This window comes from Theropithecus gelada, chromosome 7b (assembly GCF_003255815.1).
Source record: "Theropithecus gelada isolate Dixy chromosome 7b, Tgel_1.0, whole genome shotgun sequence".
NCBI classification, from domain to species: Eukaryota; Metazoa; Chordata; class Mammalia; order Primates; family Cercopithecidae; genus Theropithecus; species Theropithecus gelada.
Genome location: NC_037675.1, coordinates 79662151 through 79689186, shown reverse-complemented (window position 1 = coordinate 79689186; position 27036 = coordinate 79662151). Strand labels below are relative to the sequence as shown.

General features: G+C 40.0%; 1 protein-coding gene across 16 annotated transcripts in view; it reads right to left on the bottom strand.

Moving 5' to 3' along the window:
• Window positions 1-27036, bottom strand: part of NRXN3 (neurexin 3) — a 1630631-nt gene that overhangs the window by 1557396 nt on the left and 46199 nt on the right. For 7 of the 16 annotated variants that reach the window (XM_025391720.1, XM_025391722.1, XM_025391730.1 and 4 more), the window contains exons 3-5: window positions 23061-23072; window positions 18141-18174; window positions 14353-14366 (exon numbers count right to left, since the gene is read on the bottom strand). The exons of 4 other annotated variants lie outside the window; for them this stretch is intronic. In XM_025391720.1, coding sequence (XP_025247505.1) covers window positions 14353-14366; window positions 18141-18174; window positions 23061-23072 — 60 coding nt within the window. Of the gene's footprint in view, window positions 1-5016; window positions 5039-14352; window positions 14367-15298; window positions 15311-18140; window positions 18175-23060; window positions 23073-27036 lie in introns of all 16 variants that reach the window. 5 more of the 16 variants (XM_025391719.1, XM_025391733.1, XM_025391723.1 and 2 more) reach the window with 4 other exon arrangements.

Here is a 27036-nt window from a genome sequence, read left to right as displayed (position 1 = left end):
CCCTCTGACATCCATTCCAAGAGTACAATGGGCCAACCTCTTGCTACAAGAGAAAAAAAGCACAGCTTTACAGGAAGGGGCTTCATTTCAGAATATCATGGAGGTAATGGTTCCTATGCATACAAGAGATTAAGATACATCTACAAACTAAAATGAGTTGCCATCAATTAACTGTTCACAAGTCAGTCACAAAAAATAAGCAGGCCTATCAAACATGTACTCCTATCATTGTCTTAATGCAACAAGAAAATTATCTTAATCAAAAGTGTCCCTTTTTAGATGATAAAGAGGAAAAAAAATACTGAGATATTTTTATCCAGTGATCACAATAAAACAAAATCCTATTGAATCAGGCATTTGGCCCCACTCCATCAACTCAAGCTAAGATCCCAATCACTTTTGGGTTATGGATGCAAGATAGAGGTTACATCCCTTAAAACAAGAACTGCAACAAAAATCTATGTATAACAAATAGGTTTGGTATACATAAATGCAAATTGTTTTAAATATTTAAAATACAACAAAATACTTTTACTAAAGTCTCATACACTTCCTTTCCATTCATTTTATTCCTTGAAATTTGCTATAACACAGTGTGTCTCAAATTTACCTGATCGTAGAATAATTTAGAGCTGCAGGTCCTACAGTTCTGAGGCAGGAACTAGAGTCTGTAGTTTCACAAGTTCCCTGGGTGATTCTCATGAATTTGAGAAACAATAATGTAACTCTGAAGAGTTTTGTTTAATACAAAATACACATACAGGCTGGGCACAGTGGCTCATGCCTGTAATCCCAGCACTTTGGGAGACTGAGGTGGGCGGATCAACTTAGGTCAAGAGTTCATGAACAGCCTGGCCAACAGGGTCTCTACTAAAAATACAAAAATTAGCTGGGTGTGGTGGTAAGCACCTGTAATCACAGCTACTCAGGAGGCTGAGGCAGAAGAATTTCTTGAACCCAAGAGGCAAAGGTTGCAATGAGCTAAGATCACGCCACTGCACTCCAGCCTGGGCGACAGAGCAAGACTGTCTTAAAAAAAGAAAGAAAGAAAAGAAAAATACACAAAATACACATCCATGTGTATTATAGAAAAACGAATGGGAAGTGATTCTCTATCTCATAGAAACCATACTTGCCTTTGTTCGAATGAAGGTGAGCTGAAGAAAGCTAATAGGCATGACACAAGATCACAACACAGAAGAACAGAACACAACTCATCCACTGGAGCAGAGACTGTCACTGTAGTCACCAGGCCCCTTACCCTGTTCTCCTGAGCACAGAGATAAATCGCATTTCCCAACCTCCTTTGCAATTGGATGGGATTATGTGACTGAGTCCTGGCCAATGATAGGTGATGCACACTATGTCCAGGCAGGGCCCTTTTGGACAAATCCTCCAAGCTCGCTCTCTCCTCCTTTGCCAGTAGACTGCAAAGAAGGACAAGGCTCCAGAAAATGACAAAGCTTCAGGACGGAAGGTGTCTTGGTGCCTGAATGACTGTGTGGAGTAGAGATCCGCCACTTCACCACCCACCAATCTGTACTGCAACCTGGAATGTGAGAAAATTTTGTTAGTATTAAGCCACTGCGATTTGGGAACTGTCATAGCAGTTAGCCTGCCCTCACTAATATACATTGCTACTTCCCTGTTTTCCCCTGCCATTTTCAACCCACTCTTCTGGATTTTAGGATGAAGTAAACACAGACTAACAGAGAAGCCAAAAGTCGCTACCACTGCAATGTCAACATGCTATCTCAACACTATAGGAAACAAACTACTTGCACCCAGAAAAGGCCTTTCATATTTTAAGTGGCATTTGGTAAAGACAAAGCCCAAGACAAAAGAAAAAAAAAAAAAGAATTGCTTTTGGAATTCATTATATAGGGGTTTTCTTCCTACTCTGTTGTGAGTTGCTCAAGAACAAAGACTGATTTTTACCCATTTTGTGTATCTCTTGTGCTCAATACTTGTTAAATTCAATTACACTTTATTGTTACTGTCGAGAGGGAAGGGAATATATTTATTAAAACCATAACGAGAGCTAGACATCTTTTTAGGCACTTAATATATGTTAGATTATATACTTCTCAATTTTACCAAAAGTAAAATAATGTATTATTTATAATACATCATATGTAATATGATTTATATGAATTAAAAATATATTAGAATATTATATTAGCATCCCCATTTTACAGAAGAGAAAATAGGTTCAGTGAATTTAACTGAAATGATGGTATCGCATGTAGTGTCAACTCAGGCTTTTGGGGTCAGACAAAACTCAGTTAATCCTGGTTCTGCTGCTACTGCTGCTAGCTCTGTAACCAGCTTTGTAACCTTGGGCCTCTGGTTTTTTTGCCTGTGAAAATGGGGATAACGCCATGTAATTATTCAGAAATTTATTTAAACTGATATGAGAAATAAAGTTTTTTTTAAAAAACTTTTCTTTAAAGAAAGGCAGAGGTAAAAGTAGGGAAACTTGAGGATTATTTCAGACAAGCTAAACCATTTCTAAGAAAGAAGTAGTGCTGGTTCTCCAAAACAAACTGTCAAGCAAGAACCAACAGAAGAGCCAGTAAACGGGATGCAGCCACTCATCTCCGGGGAGAACAGACCTGTCTCTGTCCACTAAACAGATGAAACAAGCAAAAAAGTGCACCAAAGTCTTCCAACTGTTAGGATGGCCAGAAAGGGCATAAGGGATGCAAGAGAGAAAGGAAGCCTGTGAATCCTCAAATGTATTTTTTTCCTATAATTTTTGGAGGGAAGCCAGCTAAAAACAGGAAGATATCTGGAATGTTGACAAAAGTCAATATTCTCCACAAATTACTCCGACCTTGCCTAGGCAGTGACCTTCACACCACCACTGGTTTAATGGCATTTATTTCTACAGTAGCTGATTTCACTATTAAACAGAGACACAGCGCACAGGATAATAGAACTAAATCACTCTTGTAAATATTTAATATCATTGCCTTTCTTTTTTCCTTTTAACAAATCACTATCAAAGGCTGAGCACACAGTAGAAAACACACTTATTTATTCTATCCTGGAAAAAAAGCTTAGTGCCCATGCATTTTATCTATCTAGTTCTCCAAATGACTTTGACACTTGAGAGCCCTTGTGATCAAAACAGTCTGAAGGGAGGCAATTTTGCAACAATTTAAGAACCGATTTCCTGCACCCATCAACATCCCCCAAGGCTGCCTCATGGACGGGCACTAAACTTAACCCATCAGATGCATGGTAGAACCCTGAAAAAATTGTTTTTTAAAAAGAAAACCCAGAAATGATACTGGCTTAAAGATAAATACTCTCATTTGAAAAAAAAAAAAAAAAGTTTCTTTTTAGTCGAAAAAATTACAAATAAAATGACAACCACTTTTAAAGGAATAAAGGAAGTGCAAACAACTATTAAGCAACAGTTTGGAAATCAGTCCCTAGTGAATATCATCACAGCTCATCTTTATTGCACTCAACGTGCATCCACACTGTTACAAATAGTCAACATGGGACAGCAAGAAAGAAAAAGTTATGGGTATGAAAGCTTTTTAAAAGTCAACTGGTGTCACCATCTTACTTCAGCCAAGACAAAGCCATCAACAAAGCAAGTACATAAGTGGTACAAAGCATCATAAAATACTAAAATTCAAAGCAGCTTACTGACAACTTTGAAAGCTGGAGTCGCATCAGTTCCTAGGAAGACGAGTAATTTAAGAGAGAACCTTTTTTAGAAAGTTTGCACACTGAGACTTCCAGAATCTTCCTTATATGGCATTATCAACAATGATCTCAGCAGCCTATGAATGATCTATAACAAATACCATCAACAGTGAAGATGGGCAGGACTTAGAGGCAACTTGGTGGGAGGAGAAAGAAAACAACATCTGAAGTCAGAAAGTCTGGTCTAAGCCCCGATTGTGCTACAAATTTTCCATGCAGTGACAAACACATCACTCATGCCCTCTCAGCATGTTCTGTCATCCACAAAATCACTGTGGAATGAACTAAAGGAATTCGAAGTCCCCTTTGAGCTCCGAAATTATATGCTTCTAAGATTTGAGGAAGCAAATCAGCATTTTTTAAAAGTAACTCAACCAAATGTCTTTGTTTTCTTCTCGGCTCATATAGTTCCATCAAGTAATATAAGGAATCCTATAGCTCTTTGTGTGCACAAAAAAAGCAGACACATCTGTCAAAAACCTAAGAACGAACAGGTTTTATGAGGATTACTATTTTTAGTGTGGGAGGCTCATAAGCAGGAGTGTCCAATCTTTTGACTTCCCTTGGCTACATTGGAAGAGGAAGAATTGACTTGGGTCACACATGAAATACACTAACACTAATGATTTCTGCTGTGCTTAGAAAAAAAAATTCACACACACAAAAATCTCACAATGTTTTAAGAAAGCTTAAGAATTTGTGTTGGATTGCATTCAAAGCCATCCTGGGCCGTGTGCAGCCCGCAGACTGGGGGTTGGACGAACTTGTTCTAAAGGAAGAGACTAATGATTCCCTCTTGCAATGGAGGTACACAAAGACTCTTTCTATTGAAAACATAATGGGATCTCAGGAAGGCTTGGGGCTGGCCCTGTTGCAGAACTCTGCTAAGAAGTTACTTAACTCATCAACAAGTATTTACTAAGTTGTTTCCACAATGGGGCAGGCACTGTTACAGGCACTGGATATACCAAGACAAACAAAATCAGATACTGCCTCTGATTTTATGGAGCTTGTATTCTCATGAACTGCTTATTATTTAACATTGTGTAGTACTATTTTAATTTGCACAGCACTTTCACCTGCATTGTATCAATTATTAGCCAGAACAAACCTACCAAGTAGGCATTTTACAGGTAAAAACACAGATGGTCAAAAAGATTGAATAATATGTTCAAAGTTCCCAGATTTAATGAGTGATGCTGATATTGACAAGATATATTTATAATAATTAAAGTTTGTTGTTAATGTTTAAGATAACTAAACTAATGCTTATGTATGTTGGCTAAGCTCTACCATAAGCCTTTAATATTATTGTCTCAATAGGTCCTCTCAGCAGCCTTACGAAGTATGTAGTATTCTTGCTCCCATTTTGCTTATTAGGATAATGAAGCTTAACAAGGTTGTATAGCTTGTGAGGGTCAAACACTACCATCAGTACTTTAACCCACTATATTTTATTCCCCAGCATTCTGAATTAGGTCCTCACATATATCTCACTGTTCTATTTGTTCCATAATGCTGACCCGAGGTTAGAATTATTCATACCTGGAGATCTAGTATTCCAGGTTCAGTTGTCACATGGCTCAATTAGTTTAGAACTGCAGAATCTCACTCATAACAATTTGGGCCAAGGCATTTGTAAAGACTCATTATTGGTCACTTGGGGAAACAAGGGAGTGTATGCCTGGCTCAGCAAACTATATCTCCAAGACCAGATAAACAGCTCCAGGCAAATGGTGTACTACAGATGGATCAATGGCTGCCACTTCATACTGAACAGACAGCACATAAATAGGACAAAGTCCTCAGCTGTGCACTGAGACAGCCCACAAAATCCTTAGCCGAGCCAATGACTTCTAAACAAGTAATTCCTACCAGAAAGCAATTCTTTCACCTACATGTTGAACTGTCTGGAAAAAAAAAAAAAAAAAAAGTCATTCATAACCAGACTCTCAGGATGAATGACATTAGATAGACAGTAGAGAAATAACCATGATGACTGTTGACCTGCTCAAAATTGGAAAGCAAATAAGACTAAAGTTCCTAGTAGTTTTCTCATGTTATGCTGAGATCAGCTCTTCCTAGCGTTAAGCAGCCATTCTCAGAAGTATTGTTTACACACACTATATGGATATCTGTTTAAATACTCAGGTAATACAAACTGGAAGTGTTCTAACCAGACTAGTATCTTTAAAACTGCAGTTGTTTTAACATCTGTGGTGTGTACTTTACCAGGAAGCAGTAATTTCCCTATTTAAATGAACCCTTCCAAAAAAACTATTCCCAATCAAAACAGAAAATGTAGTTAAAAGGATTCTTGAGTTAAGCCAAGCCAAAAGCTTCCTTCAAGTTTTACAGTCATTAAGCCTTATAATATTAGCTTTGGTAGCTACTTTAAAATTACTGTCCAAAGTTTTTTTAACTGAACACTAACTAGTTCTAATTCTAGCTATTTTCATCCAAAATGAAAATCATAAAAAAGGGTTTCATGTCAAATAAATTTTGGTTACTTTGAAATGTACATTTTCCTTCTCAGAGGTTTGTAATTTGCCTTGTCAAAACAAAGGCTCTGAGAAGTCCCGCAGTCAATAAACCTGCTTAGTTTAAAACTATGTTTTCAGAACTTACTTTTTCCAGTTTTTTTTTCCTTGAAATATTATTAGCATTTCTAAACATTGAGTACACATGAACACCAAGAAGGTAACAAGACACCAGGGACTACTTGAGGGTAGAGGATGGAGGGTGGGAGGAGAAAGAGGATGGAAAAACTACCTATCGGGTACAATACTTATTACCTGGGTGACAAAATAATCTATATACCAAACCCCTATGGCACACAATTCACCTATATAACCAATCTGCACATATACCCCAAACCTAAAGAAAAAGTTAAAACAATAAACATTATTAGCATTTCTCAAAATTTTTTCGGAAGATGACCATCTGGCTGAACGTGCTATATAATACCAGGTTCTACAAGACAACAAAACTTCCTCAAATTCACCCAGATTTCTATTTTTCCTTGGGCCTATTTTGAAATCATATAATGCATTGTTTTTAAAGAAACAGAACATTTAAAACTTCCCCAGTTAATACACAAATAGGTTTAATAAGTCTAGGTTTAATAAGCAAGAGGTTAATATTTGATTGAGTTTCACAGTCCTTTCATCAACTTCATAGCACACAAGCCATTATAGGTAAAATATTGGACCACAAAACTCACATTATCAAGTTCGGGTTCAGAGATATCACTAATAATAGAAGAGTGTGTTGCTCAATGCGTATTTGCCATTTAGCAATTATTACCAGCAACAAGGAACAACGGATTATAGTAACAAATTTATTTCAAATATTTCAAAAAAATGGGTTGAGAGACTTTTCTATATTTCTTTATTGTTTGAAAGACTTTTATTTGGAGAGCAGTATAATAGACACACACAAACACACACACACAATAGTATTTGAGGTTTGAGATTTATTTTTGTATAGTATCAAGCCAATGTACTGACTCTCATTTCAATAACAGATCTGCAGGCATTTGCGAGGCATAGTCCTTAGCTTATCTTTAAGTAAATATTTTGATTGTCAGGCAGCTCGTTGCAAATAAGGTTCTTTTCGAAACTCAGATCTGATGCATCCAAGCCCACTTGCACATCATTCATTTAATAATCTGTGTCTGTGCTAAAATATGAAATCATCCCAAGGAGGTCAAAGTACAGAGAAAAGCAGGCTTTGCAGGAGTTTCATTTAAAAGGGCTGCAGAGCGTGGGGGACCCAGTTATCTTTCAGTCCTATGGTCTTTACTATGCTACATTACCATAAAGCTTAGGAAATGAGCTATTACACACCATCATCCTTCCTAACCGCTATCACAGAAAATCACACACTCACAGAACAGCATTAATTGTCAGAATTAGCAACCATTTAAAAGGCAGCTGTTCTTTCACTCTTAAATAGGCTCCAAATTTCAGATTTTCTCCCTGCATTGGCTGCTCCATCTATTGCTCTTACACACGCACACACATGCATGCACACGCACACAATGGCTCTTCAAACAAATTTTTTAAATTATCTATATTCGTTTAAAAAAAAAAAAAAAAACAAGAAAATGTTATTAAGCAACATTTTCATCCCAATACTTGCCATCGTTGTTACAACCGGCTGGAAAGCTTCCAACCTGCACGGAAGCACTTTTCAAAGCTCCAGGTGGAAGGTCTCGGTTTTGTATGGGTTGGGGGAAAAAAGAGCAGTATCTCTTTAAGAGTCAACAGTAAATTAACTTGCCCAAAAGACTGAAATAATTAGCAGTTAGTAGCTTATTAAAAGGATGGCAAAGGCCAAGCTGCCATCTGGGATCTCCAGTTTCTTGTGATTGTTATTATGTCAAGATGTGCAAGTTGCATTAGGTTTCATGTCACCGCGCCTGCCCTTGCTTTACACGTAAATTTTAATGAAAGATGCAGCACTTTTACAATCAGATGTCCATCAAAAAGTGTTATTAGTCTGGCTTTTTACAAAGCTTATGGTCTTTTCCACCTCTGTTATTCTGCTTACCACTAAATGCCTTAGGAAAAAAAAAGAGAAAAACTCAATAATATCAATTAGATATTCTCTTTGTATAGAGGGAAACCTGTGCTTAATCAAAAACAGGGCAAAGCTACCTCACAAGAGGACAATATTTTTGCTTCTATTTACACACAGTGAAAAACCACACTGCCTGGGTGTCTCACAAGGTTAATCCTTCTTAAAGAAAGTTAAGCAACCTAGAGCCTGCCTACTGATTATTACATGGATAAACACAATTTTGGATTGAGTGGGGAAAATACATGTATTTATTAAAGATAAATGGCAATTTTAAAAAAAATAAATCAATTAATAAAGAAAAATGGCAGAAAGGGTCACAACGGAACCTTATAGTGATGGGCATATTCTATTTCTTGATTTGGATGGTATTTACATAGCTATACAGAGGTTAAAAAAAAAAAAACCTTCAAGCTGTATGCTTAAGAGCATGCCTTTTATATACTTTGCACTGTGTATGCTATCCCCAGTAAGCAAATAAAAAATTCCCTATGTGTTCACACACAAAGCACATTTTCTTTTATGATTCTGATAATGTAAAGCATGGGTGATCTGACTAAATGATTACCTAACAATTTCCCTTTAAAATAAAAAATTAATTTAAAAACTGCATATATAAAAATACATTAAAAACAGTGCATTTAAGACTTTTTACTTGAAGAGAGGTGTTTGTTACATCTGAAAGCTATTTTCAAACTCCCATTGACTGTGAGCAAGGTGTCAGAGGGCTGGGTCTATGTTTGCTCAGTTTCTGTGTACTCAGTACCTAGCATATCGCTGGCTCTCCATCAATATTTGTTGAATGCCAAATACACATTGCTTTTCTAATATTATAGCAGAGGATCTGCTAAATTCTGATACATGTCACCCTGGAATCTATTATTTTCAGTACACCTACAAATGGCAACTACATATAAAAACACAATATACCAGTATAAGCCTATTAATATGTATTTGCACAAATTGTACCTATACTCAGATATACACTGCCCTACACAACTAAGAAACAGATGATAGCATGTACAAGCCTAAGCACATGGGGAAATGCACTGTGCTTGTTCTCTCATTAAATATCTTTCCATCAGACTATTCTTTCAAAGTCTTTGCAAATGAGATGTATCTTAAAGACAACACAATTCCAAACATTCTTTGCCTGTAGGTGCTATCAAAGTCAGATTTATGTGTGTATACATATTGATCTACAGTTGAAAATTACATATCTTCTAAGGTTAACCAACTCAACTAGATAAGCAAAGGATAGATCATTATTCATACCTTAGAGGAGAAAGTGTTTTATGACATATATACGCAGACATAAAATCTATAAGTAATCAATAAATCCAAATTGATCATTGAGGAGGAGGAGACAGACATGTTGTTTCAAAATCTGAGAAATAATTTCTTTTATGTATTGTCAATTGGAATTTAATTAAAACATTCTACTGATACATTGTACATTTTATTAATAAATCTTCTGTTCACATTAACATTTTTTTGAATGCTCCAAGAAACATCCATGCAAAAAATGTCTGGTGTCCAGTGAAAATTTCTAAACAAGAAAAAAACACACTTTTCATATTTTTCAAGCACCATCTCAAAGACATCACTGCCAAAAATACAGAGCTGCTAAAATCAAGCAATTTACTTTTTATGTTTAAAATAAATCTATTTTCCCCCACAGACTTTCAAAACATTAGAAGAAGAAAACATACATGGAAAACAGGCTTCTTCAAAAAACAAAGCGATTTTATATTCATTGTCAAGAGGACAAATCAGTGGTGGATGAGAAACAGATGAGACAAGAGATGGAAATGTAATACTGCCCCTATTTTATTATAATTAGATATTTATAGAGCACAGATGAGTTTATTTTCATAATTAGTAGCTGGCATTAGTAAATGAATTTGCATACACAGTTGGCTATCAAGGCAGTAACTTATTTTCAGGGCTCTCAAGTCCCAGCAGGGACAAGACGGGGTTCAACTCCTCAAATCAGCTTTCTTAATGTTATTACCAGTAAAATGCAATCTACATGAAATCATGTTCAAATTCATGTAGCTTGATTATCCCTTTCCAGTTTGGCCAGTGTTGATTAGCTTAGCACTAGAAGGCCAGTGATCAAATCTACATGGGAAAAATACACATAAACAAATCAAAAGGGCCTTCTAAACGCTAAAGGACTAGAATAGATCTTAGGGTCAACACTATCTAATCCAGTGAATACAAAACTCTGTAGAGCAAAGGGAAAAAGAAACGAAATCCCCCTGCTGCCCCGGCTGCCCTAAAGGTTTAAAAATCAGTTCTTGATCATTGTTGAAGATGTCAGATACCTCTCTCCCAGGTCATGCTCTGCATTCTCCATACCCTCCCCACACTTTCCCACACCACTCTACAAAAGCAACTTTACCCAACACAGACCAGCCTCTCTGAAGGTAGTGCCAAGGGTAGGAAGGATTCCTGGTAACTGATCACAGCAATGGTCAAACAGAAAATTAATCAAACTACCTCCCACTACTGACATCCAGTAAGAAATTTTGAAGGCATCTTTTTCTCCTCCCTTATTCTCAAACCAAAGGTAAAAAACTTACGGCTCATGCACCAAATCATCTGGCACGCAGGTACACACCTGTGTGTGTGTTCATACGTACGTATAGAGGAGAAGATACTTTGAGATGACATTTTTATCACGTCCACTTCTGGCTTTTCTTGAGCATCTGGTGACTGTGCCTGCATCCTTGCGTGGCAGCGATCAGCTGGAGCAGAGTGGAGGCTGCTGCCTTTGATGGCACTTGCGCTCTCCAGTTTGTCATGATTCCCACCATGACCTATTGCTTCTCTTACACTAGGACACTATTTATCCCCAGGTCTACTTCGTAATACTGGTCAGGGCCCTGCTGGCTTTTGGGTCTGTGACCCCTGCCCTGAGTTCAGTTTCAAGGGAAGGTATTTGGTAACCTCATCCAGAATGGGTAATCCCTAAATGGACTAGAAGAAGGGGAAGAAGGCCAAAATATACTCTCAACACTTAAATGGGGGCTTTCAGAACAGCTGACCAAGGCTAGTTGCTGAAGTCCTCTGTGTGAGCCACTTCTAGGTAAGTTCGGGCTTGTTTTTGGCCATGTCCTGCCTAACAGCCTCCTGAACAGAGTGGTTTTTGTTATAGCCTACCCACCCTGCTCAGTTCTGTAGATTTAACTTGACAATTCTTTCCATTACGGATTTACTACTTCATCAATCAGCTTTAAAAGAATGACAACATCTGAGGTATATTCCTTCTTTTCTCTGACAAATGTCTAAGAATAAATTCAAGACCTCTCCCATGTTTATTCTGGTGTAATCTATAAAATTTTCCCTCTGACACTTGCACACACAGGGCCAGAGAAGGCCTTAGTGAGGAGGGAACTGGAGCCAGAACACGTGGTCTCACTTCATGACCCATTGGGGCTCCTTTGCTCAGTGATTTGGGGTCATGAGGGTTGTGATAAGGAACACATGTTAGTAAGTAGAGTGATTTCATTACTAATATCAGCATTGAAAATCTAATCCTGTCCATCTCCCCTCCCCCATATCTAAAATCAGTTGTTTAGTTCAGTTAAACCATTACTTAATATTGTAAGCATTCATTAAGTACAACTCTGGCCCTAGTACTGAGTTTGTGTAGAATGAGTGACAGAGACAGCGAAGACACAGGTCTTGGTCTTTTGTGGGACAGGTTGTGGGGAGTGGATTGAAACACATGAGTAAATGTGACTCAAGGCAGTTTGGCATAGTTACCTTATAACACAGCACAAAGTCTGGCAGACCTAGGAGCCTTGGATCTTCAAGGATAAGAGGGAGAAGCATGTTCAAGGACATTCAAGAAAGAGAGTAGTAGAGCTTGAGCAAAAGTCCGAAGGTGGGAGAACACAGTGTGGATACAAGCAGAGTGACTTGGGGACTTTGGGAGATGGAGGAGCTGGCAGGGGTGATGGTGGGCAGAGGGGGTATGCCCACTGAAAATAAAGCAGGGAAGGCACCTTGACAATTATACAACAAGAATCTACCTAAAATTTTGGAACAGATGAGCTACATGACCCGATTTAATTTTAATTTTGCTTTATTTTCACTTTCAGGAAGATAAACAACAGCAGAATAAGAGGATTAGAGGATTAGAGATTCTGAGTCGTTTCTGCATGGAACACACTATGCCAGACACATCTGGATGTTATCAAATGAATACGTTTGTCTTCAACATATGTGCAATCTAGTAGAGGGGAGCGGTCCAATTCCCGATTAACTTCCATATAAATTGTTAGAGAGGTACATGGAGGAAGAGCCCAACTCTGAATGGAGCATTCAAGGAAAATGTCACATAAGAAATGAAATATATGTATTTTTCAACAGGCAGAAAAAAGGGGATGAGGGGCTGTTAGAAGGTAGAGAAACAGAATAAGCAAAGGTAAGAGATGAGGAAATTCTAGAGAGGTTATTTGGTATTCCACTTGGCTGGAGCAGCAATTTTGTAGCTAAACTTAACGGAGGAGCAGGATAAAGGTAAACAGGACCATATAAGGGAAGGCTTTGAAAGTGGGATAACTAATCCTGCACTCCATTTGGTGGGTGGCAGAGTTTAAGCAATTCTCAACCACTGAATAGACTGGAAGAGAATAGAGGCAGAAAGACTAATTAGGAGAGGTCAATAATTGAGTAAGTGCTAACTGGAAACTGATCCAGGGAGCTGACAGTAGAGATGCAAGAGACTTTCCGGAGGAGAGTCTCAACAAGCTCTCTCTCTACCAATTGCCTGGGAGTAGGAAGGTTCAGGAAGGAGAATGATAGAAAGTAATTCCTGGGTTTCACACCCGGTGATAAGGCGAGTGGGAACTGCATTAACAAACGGGGAGACATCATAAAGGGAAGCTGGTTTGTGGGCAGATGATATGAAGGTTGACTTTGAGCCTACTGAAGTGCCTCCCTTAGTGGGGCATTTACATAGACGTATGTTACAGAGAATGCAAGGTGGTAGGCTGGAACTTATGACAGGTCAGTGCAGAGAGGTAGCTAGAAGGCTTAAACATGGAGGGCACCCTTGTATCCGGGAGAGGCAGTGTAGAGTAGGGGTTAGGGGCACAGATTCTGGGTTCGATTCTCACTTAGTAGTCATCAACTTATGTTATCTGACTCTGAGCCTTATTCTTATCCATAAAACAAGAATAATGCCACCACCTACCTCACAGACGAGTTATGAGCGTTAAGTGTGACAAGTCCATTAACCATATAGCACAATGGCTGGTGCATGACGAGTACTCCGTAAGTGTTAACAGCTTCTAGTAGTGGTAGTAGCAGTGACTCAGAGAAAGAAGATACTCACGTGCAAAATCTAAAAAACACTTAAAACATCTATTTTATGGGATGTTGTAAGGGATTAGGGAAAGACAAGGAGACAGAGACTGACTCTAATGCATTGCCATTGAGAGAAGAGGCAACAGTGCCACATGCATCAGAAAAGTTGAGTCCTAGGCAGATTGGTGGCTGTGCCTCTGAGGTCACCAGTGCCTTCCACTGAGTAGCGTCAGTGGTGAGGTGGAGATACAGCCAGATGTAGCCCTGTAATCATTTATTCCTCTTCCTCTCCCCGCTTTTCCACCTACCTCCTTTCAAAAGATACCAACTTAGCAATGGGGTAAGGGTTCCCCATGACAGATTTCTGAGAATGAAGCCACCTGGGATTTGCATAAAAGGAACAGGCAATCAACCAACCCCAAAGTGGAAAGGACTGAACTGCTTCCAAGGCAACCATACATAACTTTTCAAAGACCCAGAAAAGCATAAAACTCAAATAAGAGATAGCCAGCTCACAGACGCGTCATTGAATCCATGCTTTCAATAACTTGTCGGCCCCTTCTTTCTTCAACATCCTCATGGCATAAAACACATTTCCTACTTCTGTTACTTGCCAGTCTTTGAAGGAAGAGACAGCACACATACTCATTGAGATAGGGGCTGCAGAGTGAAGGAGGAAGCAGGGAAGACTAGATGCAGACACATATTTATAATTTATCAGTTAACCTCTCCCTTCACTCCTGAACAACTAATCCAATTTGAGCTAGTGAGCCAGGTTCTCTAGGCTTGGGTCTCTGAGAGCTTTGATTAGAAATGGATGCGTTACCCAAAGGTGTGATGCGATGAAAGGCATGTCAGAGTGCTGGCACAAGCTCGCGCGCTCAGCCTCTCTCCTTTTCTCTGCCCACCTGGCAAAAGGCTGGCTTTGTAAGTAAAAATCCTACATTACCTCTTTCTCCTCTTCCTCCTGACTGTATAACACATTTTCATTCCTGTGTTCTTTTACACCCTCCCAGTCCCACCCTTCTGAACCCATTACCCCATCAGAAAATTCCAAATCCCACATATACAGGAAATACAACACAGGAAAAAAAGATAAATAAATAAATATCCCCCCTCGCAATTCCACATTAAATAAAATTTCAGGCAATTCACCAATACTCTCCCTTTCTCGTCTACCATCTTTCCCCCACCAATGTTATCCCCAAATTCAGTTATTTCAAGTAATAGCAATAATGATGCATAATTTCATACTTCCCCTGTTCCCTCAATATATTTACTAGGAGGGGATCTTAGAACACCCTGCATGGAAGTAACATGTATCTTCCCTACACTGTGTAACCACTTTCAGAGTCCCCCATTCCTGCTAGAAAGAGTACAAGATCATGCAGAAGGCCCACCCTCAGTTTAGAGGGAGGCAGGCCAATACAGAATCATCCCCAAACACTGAACGTGAAGTGCACTGAAGGGAAATGATAGCACTGGCTTTTTATTTTTATTCTTATTTTTCTGTTGTTGTTAAAACCATTAATTTATAATCTGGACTGTATTCAGAATCGACAATCCTAATTTATAATCTGGACTGCATTCAGAATCGACAATCCTCTTGGATGCATGAATATTTCAAGACGCAGATTGATAGTTATTATGATAAAAGTAAAGTGAGCTCTACCTTTACTTCTACCTACAGAAATGAAGGTCCAAGTAAGTAGAGGAAGCATGGTGTCCCACCATGGAGGCGGCGAGAGAGAGAGAGAGAGACAGAGAGAGAGCAAGGAGAGTCAAACATCAGCACACTGCAGACACACAAAGAGACGTAAAACACACAAAACAAAAACTCGCAACAGTAAAGGCAGTAGCATTGCAACATCCTGAGGAGGCAGCGCAAAACAAACATACAACGTGGAAGTTTAAACAAGCAGTAAACGCTGTGACCAGCAAGGCTGCTCCCTCAGCTTCATGTTCAAGCTCCATCCCATTCATTTCTTCTCAGTCCCATCCTCAGAAACATGACAAAGTCTGCATGCAAACAGCACTGCACAGCCTGAAATTGCACTGTACGTGAAATTGCATGCACTTAATATAAAAATTATTAGGGAACATCTCAGAGAAGATAGGTTCTCCTGTATTTTCCTAACATTAATATGAGTTATGAGGACTAAGAGTATAACACACATGTATAGGTGGTGTACACACAACATATGTAAATATTTCCACACATATTTATGGGCATCAAAAACAAATTAATAAGATTCAGTGGAAACCAGACAGAAACCTCCTTTTTTCATGTTGAAGGAATAAGGAAAAGGAAAGGAGTACTGGTGAGAAGAAGAGTATCAGTTTTTTAGGTAATCATCAAATGGGTGAGAACAGATAAGTGGATAGGAAATGAAAAAGAATGAAAGGAAGAGGAATGCAGTCAAAGGACCGCCTTAAAAACAGATTAAACTTCAAGTTGCAACTTAAAATATTAGTAGCACCAGTCACCCAGAAGAATTCTGCATCCTTTCTTGAAAACCTCTTGAAAGAGGAATTCACAACATCCATGTCTGTCATTATTTCTTTCTCTCTTTCTAGAAGGTACCAGACTTATTCCCCCAGAGCATGGTTGTATTTGAAGCTCCGTGTTGTGCATAAGGAATATAATATAGGCTGTCCAAATGTTTTTTATACCAGTGTTGGGATTTAACCTTCCAAGATATCCATGCTGCATCAGTGTGTCTGCAATAAGCTAAATCAAGATCAAGGAAGTCCCCATCAGCTTATCCCACCGGCCACACTCTGTCCTATGATGTGATGCACTTAGTTCTCCAGGCTACTATAAAGCTTGGAGGACTCCTGAGGGGCGCCTGGGAGCATAAGGCTAAAGAATATAGGAGGGGAAAAAATAATGTAGGGGGAGGTTATTGGGACTCTAAGAGTCTGCTTTTGCTGGTGTAACTTGTCACCAAAGTTGAGTCATCAAATTCCAGCAATTCATAGAGCTCGGTTCCTCAAAGAGATGCGCTTAACCCTCTCAAGCTACCTGGACACAGCTCAACATCAGGCACATCCCCTACTCATGTCCACCTCATAATCACTTGCTGTTGGCCCTTCCCTCCCTGGTTAAACTGCAAGAACAGAAACTTGATCTCAGCCTCTTCTAGAGCGCCTTCTAATACTAGAGAACTCACCTGATCTCCTCTCCCAGTTCTATTTTTTGACATATGCTCTCTACCAAATCATCTCTTTATTGAAATTGCTGAAGTCTACACCACTGATCTTGGCTTAGGTCTGGAGGATGCATTTACATTGGAAAAGCAGGCTTCCTCCTTACCTTGCTTTGTCAGTTCAGGATACCCTTGACTGCCCACTTCCACAGCTAACTGGATACCATAAACAAACTTCTTCCAGCCTTGAGCAGTTCCTTGATTTGATGATACTGCCCTTTATGTCAAAAATGTCTGATGGACTCAATGTCAGGGAGCAGGGGAGAGGAAGTCCCACCCTCCTCATGAGATCAAGAAAAACAGGAAAATATGGAATTATCCCTCTTTCCCATTTTCTTTGGTCCTCTGAAAGAGGTACTGAGTCCCATGTATATTTCAACAAGACATAGTCAAGAAAAATTAGAGTTTTTGGTTATAGGGCAAGGCAGGTAGACCAATCTTGCAATCATCCCAAGGCTCAGAAGAAACACAATAGCAGCAATTGAACTGTGAAGGAAAAGACAATTTTAAGTAGGCTCAGCTCTCAACTCCTGATTTAGGCTGATAATGTGGAAAATTTTTATTTAGGAGAAAAAGGCTTCATTCACAGCCCACCCTGTGCTTAGCTGAGCTGAATTTCCTGCACAGTTCATTCCTTGCATATTTGAATATTTTAGGTTGCAGATGCTGAATTTACAGATCTTTATATGCAGTTTTCTTCAGGGTGTATAATGAGTTAGAATTCCGCCATGAGGACATTAACATGTTCTTTAGGTGGTTTTTGCTTTTATATAAAACTGAAAACAGTCAAACCCCCAACGGCTTCCTTTGACCATGGAGAGCAGATCATTATGGGCAGTGGAATGGAGGGGAAGACAAAAAGCAAACCGTTCCTCAGAGGGAAATTCAGGGAGGAGCCCAGCTCCTCTCCCCCATCCTGGAGCCCCGGCATGGGGCCTAGGGAGGAGCAGGAGGAAGTTAACCGCTTGGTTGCTCTGAAATTAGCTTCATTCACCCCCATTATGGACACCGTCATGCCTGGTTTCATGCTTCCCTCTTGGATGCAGCCCAGCAGGGCCAGCGCCCAAAATGACAAATGGCGGTGGAGAATGGAGAAGCCAAGGGGACAATGGGGATGGGAAACCACGATGCATCAAGGACGGTGCCCCCACCCCCACTGAGGAGGGTCCTGCAGCCAGCCTGGCCCAATGCGGGAAGGACAGGCAGCGCAGCGAATGGCCTGCCAGTGACAATGAGGCTCTGTGACCAGCCAGAGGCAGGGAGGCAAGCGGTTCAGGCAGCTGCAGGACCACAAGCACAAAGCACCTACCTTGTTCACTCATCATGAGGTGGGAGAGGCCTGAGGAAGAGAAAAAGGGAGAAAGGGAAGAGGAGCGGGGAAGGGTAAGGAAAAAAAGAAAGAAGACAAAGTTAAAATCTCAAAAGCAATACAATCTTAATTCTTGAGTAGAAAAAGGAGTGGCAAGGGCCACGCGCTTGCTCACACATCACAGACTCCACATGCACATATCCTGGGACATGCAACAAGCATGGACACCCCAGCCTTCCTGCTGCTGGGCAGAAAGCCTGGCTTTCTAGCTTACAGTCTTGTGTTTGCGGAACTGCTCTGGGCCTAATCTCGAGAACTTTCCTTTTACCACTGTTCTGTGCAAAAAGTAGGATTTGTGATAGATCTGTTAAAGATTAAGTCCCTTGGGAAGCAGACTTAAGACGCCAGGTAAAGTTGGTTTCTTTCTTTTAAATTACTTATGATAGTAATACACGGTCACTGTAGAAACTTGGGAAAAATCATCAGAATAAAAATAAAAATATCAGTTGCAATCCCACCTTCCAGAGACTACCATCCAATTTTTTTTTTCCTCTAGATAGTCTTTTCTACAAAAATTGAATCCTGTGGAATGTACCAAATAAGTTCCTGCTTGCAAGAGTTGCTCAGACAGCCTGGAACTGTTTCTATCACTGTCATGTTAGCCCAGGGACAATGACACCACTTCTTCCACTTCTCCCCTACCATCTTTCCTGGAAAGGCCTCCACACTTGATCAGGGAGGACTAGCCCAACACTGAATGGTTATAAAAGCTATGTAAATTCCAAGTAAATAGATAAGAGAACCTCTGGTTATATTATTATGGAAGGCAAACAGGGATATTAAGAGCTCCTTGGTTCAGGAAAGCACAAGCCTTGATAAATCTATTAAAAAGAAAAGATTTTCAACCAGGAACTAACTGTACCAGTTATCTGCTCTTGTATTGGTTCTGTTATTACTGGAGATATTTGACAATATCCAAATCACTCCAGAGAACCTTTACTCTGAGCAAAATTCAGGGATATAGGGGATTAATAAAGGAAAAAAAAAAACCTCTAAAGTATGGAAATCTCTAAATGTTTTTGGAGATTACTAGAGATTTAGAAAAGTAATCAGAGACAAAATATAGGTCAAGCAACCGACTTTTAAAAGATCAATGATATATTAAATACACAGATACACATGCCACGAATGTCATGGGGTCTATTTTTTAAACAAATTTCATTAAACTATAATAATATTTTAAATAGACAATTTGAGTATTTGTTGCTCTAGGACCAGAATAAATATTCATGGAAGAATGAAATCATGACAAAACAAGTCATTCTCATGATTTGTTTTGTTCAAAAAATTCATTTTGTGTCTTTGTGGGGGAAGGGTATAGTAAGAAGACAGGAGAAAAGGCCCTAGACTTGATTAAGAGAAACTTCCATAGAAATAACTGTTCTTAAAATGTCTGTTGGAGTATGTGGCAAGGGAAACAGGGACAGAACAGGTGTATGAATTCAGTAGGTGACCCTCACAAGAGTGGCTCACACCTGTAATCCTAGCACTTTGGGAGACCAAGGCAAGAGAATAGCTTGAGTCCAGGAGTTCAAAACTAGCCTGGGCAACATAGCGAAACCCCGTCTCTACAAAATGAAAATTAAAAACTTAGCTGGGGTGGTGGTGTATGCCTGTAGTCCCAGCCACTTGGGGGCACTGAGGTGGGAGGATCGCTTGAGCCAAGAAGTTTGAGGCTACATTGAGCTGTGATCGCACCACTGCACTCCAGTCTGGGTGACAGAGCAAGACCTTGTCTCAAAAAAAAAAAAAAAAGAGAGAGAGAAAAAAAAAAACAAACAAGGATAAGGAAGATCTGAAGAGCTACCTAAGAGTCAAATACAGTGTTAAAAAGGGCAAACATTTCACTCCCGAGATTAAAGATGTTTGGCAGCTGCAGGAAGAAGTGAGTAGGAAAGAGATGGAAGAGTCTTTATTTGACCCATGTTAATATTTTTTAAATTTACCAAATAAAGAGTGAACAGGACATTTCGTAGTAAGAGGGGATTCAAGCCTCATAAAAACCCCTACAGTTGCACCTTATCTTGTGCTTCCCAAAAAGTGTATTTCACTGACGATCTATATTGGCCACCTGGAGATGATTATTTAAAAACAAAGATCCTGGGCTTCACCCAAGACCTAATGGATCAGAATTTTGGGAAGGAATGGGGGCCAGATCTGAATTTTAAACAAGTTGCCCAAGTGATTCCCATGCTTACTGGAACTTGAGAGCCACCCCTTTAGAGTGGCCTATAAATCACGTTTTGGTAAATTAAATCATATAATAAATGCACTAAGGGGAATTGGATATTTAATAGAAACCTGCAGTGGACCCTTTCATAAAGGGAAGAATCCTTTTAAAATGCAAATAACTCACCACCTGTGTTTTAAAAATTCAAATATGTACTTATCAGGTTTTATTAAACTACATATGTAGTTGCAGTATTGCCACTCAAATAAAATGTTCATATTCGACTTATAAAACCCTTAAATAGAAATACTAGGCCAGAAAACGAGATATGCGATCCTGATGCCAAAACTTTGTTTTTATAGCCAATAAAGCAAAATGGATATGAATCAGTGTGACAGGAAACAGGATTGGGGGAGAAACCATGTAACCATAATATGATTTGTTTTATTTTGCTTTTTGAGAAAAGAATTTTCTTCCACTTTCAAGGGCTTTTACAAAATCAGTACATTTTCTTGCACAAACCTGTCCCCAGAGCTTGCAGAGTTAAAAACTAGAAACCAAGAATTCCATCATGCCCAGGTCTATTTTGAAATTCTGCTTCTCCGCCTTCTACCTCAAACACTCCTACTTGCTGCTAAAAATCTCAAGCCCCTCAACAGTGAATGGAAGTACCAACAACCAATTATCCAAACAATTCATGTATCTACCACATGCATAGACTAGTGGGGATACAAGTAAGTGTGGGATATCATCCCTGACCTCTAGAGTTCAGTCTAGCTGGGAAGGTATGCACGTGCTTATATTTACACACACACACATTTGACATATATACTGATACCTGACAGTGATGCATGGGGGATCAAGGACTTCAGAGCCAGATTTGATTTCCATCTGTGCTACTTTCTAACTTGTGACACTAGGAAAGTTGTTAAACATTTCTTTGCCTTGACTTTCCTATCATAAATTTTGACTAATGATAATGCCTACCTCTAAAGTTATTTTAAGGATTAATATATATAAATTTATACCTACACATAGGAGCTTTTTCTTTTCTTTTCTTTTCTTTTTTTTTTTTTTTTTTTTTGAGACAGTCTCACTCTGTTGCCCAGGCTAAAGTGCAATGGTGCAATCTCAGCTCACTGCAACCTCCGCCTCCCAGATTCAAGTGATTCTCCTGCCTCAACCTTCTGAGTAGCTAGGATTACAGGTGTGTGTCACCATACCTGGCTAAATTTTGTATTTTTAGTAGAGATGGGGTTTCCACATGTTGGCCAGGCTGGTCTCGAACTCCTGACCTCAGGTGATCTGCCTGCCGCAGCCTCCCAAAGTGCTGGGATTACAGGCATGAGCCACCATGCCCAGCCTGATAAGAGCTTTATAACAGTTGTTGTTGATGTTATTTTTATTATGCTATGAAAATACACTGACATGTAAGGCAACACTTATTATAGTACCTGACAGACAATAGGTGTTCAGTGTGTGTTTGATGACTGAATGAGGAGTGAATGGATAATTGCTAAGTGTCAAATGATTAATTCAGACAACAAGACCAGTAGGGACTATAAAGAGGGTCCCAGGTGCTCAGAAAAGGTTTCTGGAGGACAGAGGAATGTTTAACGGTCTTGGAAAATGGTTTAGGGTTTAGATGGAGGACATGCCAGGTAGCAGCATGAGATCCCATGATCACAACGTGCATTGGTAAGCACTTTTCTGTTCAGTTTTTCAGAAGCAACCAGGACACTGCCAGGCACATAGTTGGGACGTAATAGGATGCCATACAAATAAAGGAATGAATACATGTGCATAGTTCATATAAGGAAAAAGTGAAAGACGATCCTAAGAATCAGAGTATGGAGGTCTTAGGTTTCAAGGCTAAGCAAAGTAGACTTGATCTTGTCCCTGATGGGAGACATTGAGGGTTCGTGGGCAAAAGAAAAACCCAAGGAAGATATCGAAGAAGATTATTTTTGCAATACTGTGGACGAGATGGATTAGAGGGAAAGAGACGGAGGCACAGAGATCAGTTACAGGGGAAGGGCCTAAATTAGTATCATGGCCGTGGGAAAGAAAAAGAAAAAGAGGACTGAACAGGCTTTGGTGATGGATGAGATGCTTTAGGAGGGGTGGATGGGAGACTGGGGGAAACAGTAACAGAAATAAGAAGGTGGGATGGAGTAGGGGGATGGATTCAAAGTGGTGTGGATAATGAGTTCTACTTGACATATAAAGAGCTGAAAGGAGGAATCAGTCAAGCAAAAGATCCAGTGTGCCCTTAACAATGTAAGACTACAGTCTGAGAGAGTCAGGACAAATATTAATATAAGGGCTTCTCACAACTCCTTCATGGACGAGAGGGTCAGCACCTGTGTCAGTGAATGACACCCCAAAGGAAAGGGGGTTGGAGCCCTGAGTCTTAACCTGGGAGGAGTGGGGAGATATTAAGATATCCTGGAGGTTCTTTTTTCCCAAGTATATTCAACATTAAGATATAAATGTTGAAATAATTTTACATTCAAAAAAGAAAAAAGAAAAAGGAACTATATGGTTTTCCAACATAAATTATAGAAAATAATGCTCAAAAAATCTTAACTGAGGAGGGTATAATTAGCAAGAAAGGAAATAGAGTCTATGCTAGGTATGCATTCTGTATGCTGTTCATGAGGAAGAGGTAAAAATGAAGATGGACCTTCTAGTCGATCTCAGAAACAGGGGGTCAAAATGCATGCCCATGGGCAGCAATCTCCCAGGCCACACTGCCAGCCCTAGGACCAGCACCCTGGCTGGGTTTGGAGTTTGGCATTTATTCCGGGCTTGATATTCCAGGGCTGCCAAAAGAAAAGGCACAGGCTAAAACGGGGGCTCATGGAAGCCGAGAGGACCACATCTTTCCAAAAGAGTCTCACTATCGGCTCTGGCCTTGAACAGATCTTCAACTGTGACTCAAAATCCAGCACCATTAAAGTTCACCTAAGGATGAACAGGAGATGGGCTGTGATAACCCTTTGATAGGCAGGAAATTAAGAATTGCCAATGTCAAATTCTTGTGGAACTATAATTCCTTTCAAAAAAAAAATTACAGAAATATAAGAAAGCAACGGAAATGTCTCCTGTTTGATGTCACACCTTGAAAAAGTGCTACTCCAGCTGGATCCTAACAGGATGTCTGATACTTTTGACCCTTCCGCCTCCCTCTTTCTAGTCCTATTAATATAGTCCACCCTTCTTGTGCCTGCCTATATGTGGTGCACAGGTTCTCAGGGTATATAGAGGAATAAGAGAAGAAAAAGATCACCAGGAGATAAGACATACAAAGTTGAAACTGCCTTAGAATAGACTGCAAATCATATGTAAATTATATGCAAAGTACACGTAAGGCCCTCTAAACTATGTTACACCCTTTGGGAAAATCCCCATGGAGATAGCTATAGCTGCTTTTTCAGCTCGGGAAAATGGAAATGGCTATGAAAGCAAAGTCATTTGTAAGCGGCTGTGGCCATCATGAAGCCTGTCATGAGAATGACTAATACAGAGAATAGAAACCATTTACTGAAACAGGCAAGAGGAAGATGTAATGTTCAGGAACCAGGCCAGAAGTTGAAGGCCTCCATCATTTAAGCTAATATTGTCTCCCCCTTAAATCTATAATATCCCACCCACTTCAGATGGTTTTCAAATCCATCCTTCTTTCCTTCACCCCGGCCTTGTAATTGGCAAAAGTATTTCAGGGAAGGAAGGAAGTCACTCACAGGGGGAGAAAAGAAAAAGATTCAGAAAAGAAGAAAAAAAAAAAGTTATCTCTGCCAAGACTTTTATTTCACTCGCTTTCAGAGTAACTTTTATCTCAGTGAAAAATCCACATATATCATCTCTTTTTTTCATAGTGAAGTAGAGAAATTAAATGTCACTAATTGCTGCAAGTGCCAAGTGCCAACGATGAATTCTTACGAAGCCACAAGGACTTTTTAAAAGAGTAATTACATAAAATCAGAAGGTCATAGAAGCATTCACCTGACGTTTCTGGAAGAACTAGGGAGATGTTGAAGGAGGAAGAGGGTAGGCCCCTGAATTTATAGAAGCCAAAAGTGTCCGTAGGGTGACCAGGAATTTGGAAAAGAGAGAAGGGGGAGAAAATCTCATGTTGTTCAGATTTGCATTTTAAAGAGGGAAGTGGCTTGATAACTCTCCCAAAAATGACCTGGGAAAGGAAGAATTTCATCTTCCAGTTGAAATACACATCTTAGCATTCTGAGCACTAAAGAGAAGAAATTCAGTTAACTTGGTAAAGAGAATTACAACAACAGCTAATATCTGTTGGTTGTTTATCACAGACAAGACATGGCTATGTTATCTCATTAAATACAGCTCTATGTGAAAGACATTGCTATACCTTTAATTTTACACGTGAGAAAACCGAGGCTGAGAGCTAAAGTCACACTACCTTAGTGAGGGGTGAAGTGAGGACTCTGCACCAGCAGATGGACTTTACAGCCTGTGATGGTAACCATGACACCAGTTACCCCCTCTAGTTCAGTGCTAATGGAGAAGAAAGGAGACATAGCTCAGAGAATCCAGAAGCAGAAAATAGTGCCTAGACATCAGCTTCATTTATGACCCTGGCCCAGCAGGGCCTAAAGGGCCCTGGGAAACCCTTTTATTTATTTATTTATTTATATACTTTAAGTTCTAGGGTACATGTGCACAACGTGCAGTTTGTTACATACGTATACATGTGTCATGTTGGAGGAACATGACACACCGGGGCCTGTCATGGGGTGGGGGGAGCAGGGAGGGATAGCATTAGGAGATATACCTAATGTAAATGACGAGTTAAGGAGAAGCCCTTTTAAATGGCTGTCTTCTCCCTTTCCTCAATCTTCATCCACAGAATCTACTAAAACTTGAAATTCTTCCTTCCTCAAGTTATCTAGTGGCATAAAGCCACTTCTCTCTTTAAAATGCAAATTTAAACCTGAGACACACTCAAACTCCCCAGTCATGGATACTGTCATGTGTGAGATCATCAGGGCAGCCAGGCTAAAGGTCTCTCATCCAAGACGGGCATGCACAGGAGCTTTTGAATAGAAAAAGTCAAGAGACATACAGGCTGAAGAAGTCTGCCACCATGGGTGGGAGGAGGGCACAGGGGACAGGGTGGGATTGAGAAGAACGCTTACAGGAAAGGAGAAGGGTCTGAAGAAACCTTCTACCTAAGTCCTCCTTTTTTTTTTTTTTTTTTTTGAGACAAGGTCTCAAAAAATATCGCTGTTGAGTGCAGTGGTGCAGTCGTGGCTCACTGCAGCCTCAAACTTCTGGGCTCAAGCGATCCTCCCACCTCAGCCTCCTGAGTAGCTGAGATTACAGGCAAAATCCATAATTTTGTCTCAGACCAGCCTTTCCCTGAGTAATTCCCTGACCTTCACTATGAACTTAAATCTACTTTTTCTGCCCAGGGTTTGCTAGTTCCTCACAGCAGAGCCTAGGCCTGCTCCACATTTGGATCAACGATGTGTCTGAAGACATTCACGGCATGCTGTCTGGATGTTGTGATGATCTCAACCTGAAAATAACCGATTTGTTAGAATTAGGGTCCAAAAGGATGAGAACAGGCAAAAGTGAAATTTAATGTTAAGGGCTAAATGTAAATTTTGGCATTTAAGTGTCATCCTCTACCCTCAATCCACCAAAATAAAAATGTTCAATAGCCTCGCCTTTTCTCAGCATTGTCTGTACCAGACATAGGGCTTTGGTTCAGTGTATGTTGTCATACATTAGAAGAGGCTTTAGTCAAGTGGGATATTAATTCCACAGGAGAATACCTAGGATCGTGAGGGACCCAAAACATGTTGACATGCAGAACAGCTCAAGGAACCACTATGTGTAGCCCAAACAAGAGAGAGCTACTTCGTAAAAAACTCATGGAAGAACATGAGAGCTGCCGTCAAGCATCAGTCTCGTTATGTCGCCGAGGCTGTAGTGCAGTGGCACCATCTCGGCTCACCGCAACCTCTGCCTCCCGGGTTCAAGCGATTCTCCTGCCTCAGCCTCCCAAGTGCCTGGGACTACAGGTGTACACCACCATGCCCAGCTAATTGTTGTATTTTTAGTAGAGACGGGGTTTCAACATGTGGGCCAATATGGTCTCGGTCTCTTGACCTCATGATCTGCCCACCTTGGCCTCCCAAAGTGCTGGGATTACAGGCGTGAGCCACCGCGCCCAGCCCCCATCGAGCATTTTTAAAGGTGTACATGCATGATGAAAAACATAAAAAGCAAGTACATTTGCCATGAACAGAGGGTAAAATAATAAGGGAAATTTTATTTGCCAGAAAGGCCATAAAAAAGAGTCAGAATGAGGTTGTACAAGAAATCTACCAAAAAGTCCTCCCAACTCTAAGATTCTTTGCCTCTATGAATTCAGATGATCTCCAAAGAGACCAAGCAACATATTGGGCTGAACTGTATCAAACTGCTGATAGGTGACTGGCTTTGGCCCATAAAAATGGTGGTTTAATACAGTTGAAATCCCCTGAGAACACTACCCATAATCAGAATGGCAGGCTTCAACAACAGCCTGCCACCACTACAGCCAAGCTACACAAAGCTTCAAATAATCACCTAACAGCAATTATGAGCTAACACTCAGGATAATCATGTAGGATTTA